The sequence below is a fragment of the Hippocampus comes genome, unplaced genomic scaffold (genome assembly GCF_001891065.2).
Source record: "Hippocampus comes isolate QL1 unplaced genomic scaffold, H_comes_QL1_v1.1 scaffold257, whole genome shotgun sequence".
In the NCBI taxonomy this organism is placed as follows: Eukaryota; Metazoa; Chordata; class Actinopteri; order Syngnathiformes; family Syngnathidae; genus Hippocampus; species Hippocampus comes.
Window position 1 is genome coordinate 266,719 of NW_017804972.1, and position 6,889 is coordinate 273,607.

A 6,889-nucleotide genomic window follows, 5' to 3' on the forward strand; every position below is an offset into this window, starting at 1 on the left:
TCATTATCGGCCCCGGTGGCTGGAGGGGGCTGGACTGAAGGACAGCACAGAGGCACTCATCCTGGCTGCTCAGGAGCAGGCCCTGAGCACCAGAGCCATTGAGGCCCAGATATACCACACCAGACAAGACCCAAGGTGTAGGTTGTGCAAAGAGGCACCTGAGACGATCCACCACATAACTGCAGGGTGTAAGATGCTGGCAGGGAAAGCCTACATGGAACGCCATAACCAGGTGGCTGGCATAGTCTACCGAAACATCTGTGCGGAGTATGGACTGGAAACCCCAAGGTCAAAATGGGAAACACCTCCGAAGGTGGTGGAGAATGACAGAGCGAAGATCCTGTGGGACTTCCAGATCCAGACTGACAAGATGGTAATGGCAAAAACCCCCAAACTAGATGAGTGGTTGCAACAGATCCCGGGAACAACATCGGACATCTCAGTCCAGAAATGTGCAGTGCTGGGAACAGCAAGGACACTGCGCAGAACCCTCAAGCTTCCTGGCCTCTGGTAGAGGACCCGAGCTGAATGAGGGATGGACACCACCCGAGGGGTGAGACGAGGATTTTATTTTTTTTTTTATATATATATAAACTGGCTAGCTCCCTCATTTAAACCATGCAAACTTCATGAATCGGAATTGAGAACGCTGAGGAACCAAAATCGAATTGAGAAGCCGGAATTGGATCCGGAATTGTCCAAATTCTAACAATGCCAACTTTAGTTAAGGTAATGAAATTAAATTAGAGTCACTCATTTACATTTGCTCATTTCTTTCCTCAGAATACTTCATGTTGACTATCAGAACATCTGACTTGTCCTCATTTAAACCATGCAAACTTCATGAATCGGAATTGAGAACGCTGAGGAACCAAAATCGAATTGAGAAGCCGGAATTGGATCCGGAATTGTCCAAATTCTAACAATGCCAACTTTAGTTAAGGTAATGAAATTAAATTAGAGTCACTCATTTACATTTGCTCATTTCTTTCCTCAGAATACTTCATGTTGACTATCAGAACATCTGACTTGTAAGCTTGCTGTGTTAATCCTACCTGCTAAACGGTGCTCTGGATTGCTATGGAATAGTGTAATTTTTTTTTGGACAGGAACCAAGGGTGTATATTATCAGCTGATACTGTACGCCAAAGTAACTTTATGAGCCAATCAAAATGAAGTAAAACCATGGTATAACACTGTATGCTCTTGCGCAAAAACTGTAGCTACGCTTCAAGCACCTTTAAAAAAATGTCCTGCATTACGCCTTACCGGACGGCTCCGAGGCCTGGCCAGCTAAGCTCTTCTACGTATCTGAGGTAGGGTGAGCGTTGGTGGGTCTCCTCTTTGAAGTCCTGTCTGGAGGACATTGTGGAGGTCATCAAAGGAACAAGCTCCAACAACTTCTTAACCAGATTGTCAACATCCTCAGGTTGAGTTCCTAAATCTGTACAAGAACAAGAATTGTGTAATTGGCACACTAAGTTGATTTGTGTAAATATAAAATGAACACTTGAACGACGATGCTCAAAAACACCCCTTTAATGTGGTATTTTTTAAACCTCACTAGAAACACTGTCATGCTTACCCACAAGCAATAACAAATAAAAACACATTGAGCCTTGCCAGGGTGTGTATGTGCAATTCTGTTACCTGCAGCCGTTAGGAGAGGGCTAAACCGAACACAGGTGCCTTCATCTTCAAGCTCCACAACATCGACCCCACTGGCAGGAACCATCTGGGCAAGCTGCTTGCCAAGCTACAATTAAAAAAAAAAAAAAAAAAAAAAAAAACACCTCATATAATTAACCATAATGTGAGCGACAAACCGACAGAAGAAAATTGTAATTTACGAGTTTGCAATGAACATGTTCTTTATTTGACAGCGATAATCCCTTATAATTGGGAGCTCATATGATTTGCACGTGGGAAAGTGCTACAAAAAACTATTACGCCTACATTTGACCATTGATATTTAGACATAATGAGGCCTGGAAGTTGTGCAGGACACTAATTAAAAAATAAATAAATAAATGAAAACTATTTATATTTATAATGTAATTTCTAAAAAAAAAAATAACAATAAATCTGTTTGAACATTAAATATCTTTGTCATGCATTCAATTAAATCATCAAGTTCTGGTTTTGTTTGTTTCCCACAAAGTCCCAACTGCATAGGAATTGGGTGTAGAGAACATGATCATGGGCAGAGCTTTACAGAAACAGTGTTGTTTATTGATATGCATGTCCTTCCTGATCCTTGTGACAAATCATTAACATGTGTGTTGTCACATAAATGACTATCAATTATTAATAAAAACACGATAATAACATTCATAATTTGAGATAATTTCGTATTTTAGAAATAGGGCATATCAAACTGGTAGCCCTTTGCCTTAATCAGTACCCAAGAAGGAGCGCTCAACTTCATTAGGTTGGTGACCCCTGTACCACCTCTTATTCAATAATGAAAACAAATAACACAGCAAATCACATACCCATCTATTGATTGCATCGAGTACCTCCTTCTCCCCAGCACAGTAAGCATCCACTGAACCACTGCTGGATGCTAACAAATAGGACAGAGGGATTTCAATTTGTTTATCACAGTATACATGCCCCTCAAAAAGAAATAGAGAAGTGACTCGTTTTGCTGTATATGTTTGGATTTGTGATGAACATTAGACAAAAGTGTATATTTCTAGGTTTTTGCATCTGGATTTAGTATCTTGAAAGATAGTACAGTATTGTTTATAACAAAACACCCCAATTCTTTGAAAGAAAATGCCAATCCCGCCCTCTAAAAGTTGTTGCTGAATGATTGATTTCCCATCTTTTCTCAGGTTAACGACGACTTGTTTTTGCTGAATGATTGATTTCCCATCTTTTCTCAGGTTAACGACGACTTGTTTTTTAGCCCAAAATAGCTGTCAGGTTTCCATACTGGTTATACCTCTAAAAAAAATCGTCTTCAAATGCAAAAGCCAAGTCTGAGACTAAGCATGGACATTTCGCACTATTTATTGTTGAAATAATAATTGTAATTGTACATACCTGGGTGACAAAACAAACATGTCAGTCACACGATCCTAAAGTTTTACTAGCATAAAAATGGATAGGTTCAAACAATTGATTGAGTATCAGATAGAGAAAATACAAACTGAAATGTCGATTGCTTGTCTCCTACTATTTTTATAATCAAATATTTTTTTTCAAGTCTACAGCAGTCATGAAGAAATTGGCCTCATTGTTCGTATTCTTTCGGAGGGGAGTGCATGATAAAACATTTTTAGAAGGGACAATTAAAGTACCAACATGGACATGGCAACAGTAACTATTGACAACTGTTGGGAATAATGATAGAACATAATGCAAAGCAGGAATTAATACTTGGACCATGTTTGTAAACAAAAATTATTTGGCCAATAATTGGCCGATTATTGGCATTGATATTCTACCTTTTTCCAAATAGACTTTTTTACTGGGAATTCTTGTACCTTTTGTTTTTGTTTGAAATTAAAACAGAAATAGGTGACAGTCATTTTGGAAAACTAATACATATATTTAAAAAATCTTTTAGCGAGCAATTTACGTGTTTGCCTGTTCATTTAATTCAGGTCATGCCAATGACCGTGGAAGCTGCCTGTACAAGAACAACACTCAACATGTTTAACTTGCTTAATCACATGTCACCAAAGTTAAAAGTTGTTTTTTTTTTTTCCATTTAATTTTGATGCCGATATTTTCCTTAATACTGCAAATGAATGTCACCTGTAAATATTGGTTATCAGCCTCCTTAACAATTAGTAATCGTCATTGGCCTGAAAAAAACCCAAAAAAGACCCATATGGTCTCTTACTGTTTTAACTTAAAATAAGGATATCCTTGCTGTTCTGTGTTTTTTTTTTGAATGGAAAAGTTGTTTTCTTAATGACATTTGTGGACATCATATTAGATGATGACACCGCTTACCTGCAGTAATTTCCTGAGAATACTTGAGCAGCACCACAGGAGAGTGGAGTTCATCCTCCACCTATCAAGCGACAAAGAGACAGTCATCTGAGATTTAGTGACAGTGATGGTCATACTGCAATTTGACCACTGTATGGTATATGAAATAATGACCAGTTTACAGGATGGGATGGAATCAGGGTCATAAAGGGGTTTTTTTTTTGGTTTTGTTTTTTTAAAGAAACTGTCAAAGGAAGGTTGTTTTCTTTTGGTTGTTTTTTTTTTAATAGCTATATACGCCATTGTTGTCTAAAAGAAGCAGCCCAACGACACAGCAACTTTATCTTGGGGGAAAATCACAGGACGGATGAATCGTTAATGTATTCAATACTCCCCTCCACAAAAAAAAAAAAAATGGTGATTGCCTATTTCAATGACCTCATGATCAACGTTGTCAAGTTTTAAATGAACTTTTGAATCAAACCATCAAGTGCTTGACTCAGTAACAAGACACACAACTACTCAGGGTGTGTGTCCCTGGATTACATCAACAACAGTCTTGCTGACATTGACGTCATGCATCCCACAATGCATATGCCAAATGTAAACCGTGCCATTTTGGCAGGACAGAAAACATTGCAAATGAGAATTTTCCCTTTCAAGTGATAACGGTCATTGCATCATGTTGTCAGTAGGGAATGTCTGGATCGCACATCCCATCTCCCTGTATGTGACGCACTAGCTTAGCACTAAAATAGGAAGAGGCGAGGTCAACATAGATGGTTTTAAAATGGGAAGAGAAAAAAAAAAAACATCAAGTCTGCTATTGGCCAGAGTATGGCGCGGGATCTTTTTTTTAAAACTACAAACCCAATTACAATGAAGTTGCGTCGTTGTGTTAAACATAAATAAAAACAGAATTCACTGATTTGCAAATCATATTGAACCCATAGGGCACGGCCCAGTGATCCAGTGGTTAGTGCGTCGACCTCACAATGCAGAGGTACCGGGTTCAATTCCAGCTTCGGCATCCCTGTGTGGAGTTTGCATGTTCTCCCCGGGCCTGCGTGGGTTTCTCAGGGTACTCCCAGATTCCAAAAAAAATGCATGGCAGGCTGACTGGACACTCTAAATTGTCCCTCGGTGTGAGTGTGAGCGTGGATGGATGTTCATCTCTGTGTGCTCTGCGATTGGCTGGCAACCGATTCAGGGTGTCCCCCGCCTATTGCCCGAAGACAGCTGGGATAGGCTCCAGCACCCCCCGCGACCCTTGTGAGGATAAGCGGATCGGAAAATGGATGGATGGATTCAACCTATGTTTAATTGAATACACTACAAAGACAAGATCTGTAATTCTCGAACTGATGAAAATAATAATAATAATGATTCACTTTTATAGCTAACACGTTCCAAAAATCCCACTCAGTGACAGTGTGAATGTGGATGTGAATGGACGTTTGTCGCTATATGTGCCCTGCGACTGACTGTCGACTAGTTCAGGGTGTAGTCTGCCTGTAGTCAGTTGGGATAATAGGGTCCAGCAACTTCCCGCGACCTCGATCAGGATGAGCGGTGTTGAAAATGGATGAATGTCCATTCCAAAAATAGAGAATCTGGAGAAATCACTGCATGTAAGCAGAAAGGCTGAAAACCAACAATAAATGACCGTGATCTTTTGTAAAACCTTTCCGTGGATTTATACGCCATGTCAAAGCACTGGTGTAGGCTTCATGCCGATACATTTGAAAGAGAGAAGTGACAATGACTTTGTGAATTTTTCATTTGGTTCATTTGTTCTATGATGTCTTTTTTGGGAACTACAAGTGCTATGAGTAACCATCCATTCATTGATTTTCGAATCCCCTTATCCTCACAATGGTAGCAGAGGTGCTGGAACCTACCATGCGCACTCACAATCACACGCGGGGACAATTTAGTGTGTTCCATTAACCTGCCATGCATGCTTTTGGAATGTGGGAGGAGACCGGAGTACCCGGAGAAAATTCACGCAGGTACGAGGAGAACATGCAAACTCCACACAGGAAGGCTGGAGACGGAATTGAACCCTGTACTTCTGAACTGTGAGGCGGACATGCTAACCAAATGGTCACAGTGCCGCCCTACAAGTAACTAAATCGAGTTGATTGGGTCATTCAGTTGTTCTTGTCAATCAGGATTGTGAATGTGGAGTTTGGGTGTGAGACTGAGTTCTCATAATATCCAACCTGTCTAGCTTGCGCAAGTTGGTCATCATTTCCATTTTAATCAAAGTGAAAATGTGAATTCACTTGGGCAGAATGTTGACTGATAATACATTTTTGTATCACTGCTCTCCATTTTAAATCTGACACCTGCCAATATCGCTCCCATCCTGCCAGAATGGCGGTGTGAACAAATGCACGTGGGGAACAGTCACTTGATTTCTCCTCCCTCCCAAGAGAAACCACCCATCACAGATTGCATCCAATCGAGATCATGCTTGGGTTGGGTTCAAAAGAGGTGTGTGTGGGGTGCCTCTCATCAGGGTCATGAATAATTTATTAAGTGTGGCTGGTGTTGTCAGGTTATCTAAATTATTATTAACAAATGTTTATGTCTTACATAATGTACTGGATGGTGAAAAGCTCAGTCTGTTTTTCAAGGAAGTTGTTTGTGAGAAGTGTGTATAGTCTTATTTTCATAATATTTTGAAATAAACTCAGCAATGGAAGAACACCAAGCCGAAAGGAGTCCAAGAGACTCAAGCAGGAGAATCAGTTTTCTGCTGAACTTCATTTGTAGTTTTCGGTGCGTAGTGATGGGGTTATTGACCATGAGCATCCTGAACAAAAATCCCAATACAATTGAATTTGATTTAAAGATCCAATAAAGGGACAAAAAATAATATATACTGGTGTGTGTGTGTGTGTGTGTGTGTGTGTGTGTGTGTATATATATATAT

The 6,889-nt window shown here is 39.9% G+C and overlaps 1 protein-coding gene and 1 long non-coding RNA gene across 6 annotated transcripts in view; one reads left to right on the forward strand and one right to left on the reverse strand.

Annotated features, from left to right (window-relative positions):
- pdxdc1 (pyridoxal-dependent decarboxylase domain containing 1) overlaps nucleotides 1-6,889 on the reverse strand; it is a 34,557-nt gene that overhangs the window by 13,350 nt on the left and 14,318 nt on the right. For all 5 annotated transcript variants that reach the window (XM_019892033.1, XM_019892066.1, XM_019892050.1 and 2 more), the window contains 4 exons: nucleotides 3,970-4,030; nucleotides 2,496-2,566; nucleotides 1,651-1,756; nucleotides 1,270-1,444 (listed from right to left, as the gene is read on the reverse strand). In XM_019892033.1, coding sequence (XP_019747592.1) covers nucleotides 1,270-1,444; nucleotides 1,651-1,756; nucleotides 2,496-2,566; nucleotides 3,970-4,030 — 413 coding nt within the window. The remainder of the gene's footprint in view (nucleotides 1-1,269; nucleotides 1,445-1,650; nucleotides 1,757-2,495; nucleotides 2,567-3,969; nucleotides 4,031-6,889) is intronic.
- The window catches only part of LOC109528995 (uncharacterized), a 17,135-nt gene that overhangs the window by 4,274 nt on the left and 5,972 nt on the right, over nucleotides 1-6,889 (forward strand). The window contains exon 2 of the long non-coding RNA XR_002170762.1: nucleotides 6,697-6,704. This is a non-coding gene — a long non-coding RNA (uncharacterized LOC109528995). The remainder of the gene's footprint in view (nucleotides 1-6,696; nucleotides 6,705-6,889) is intronic.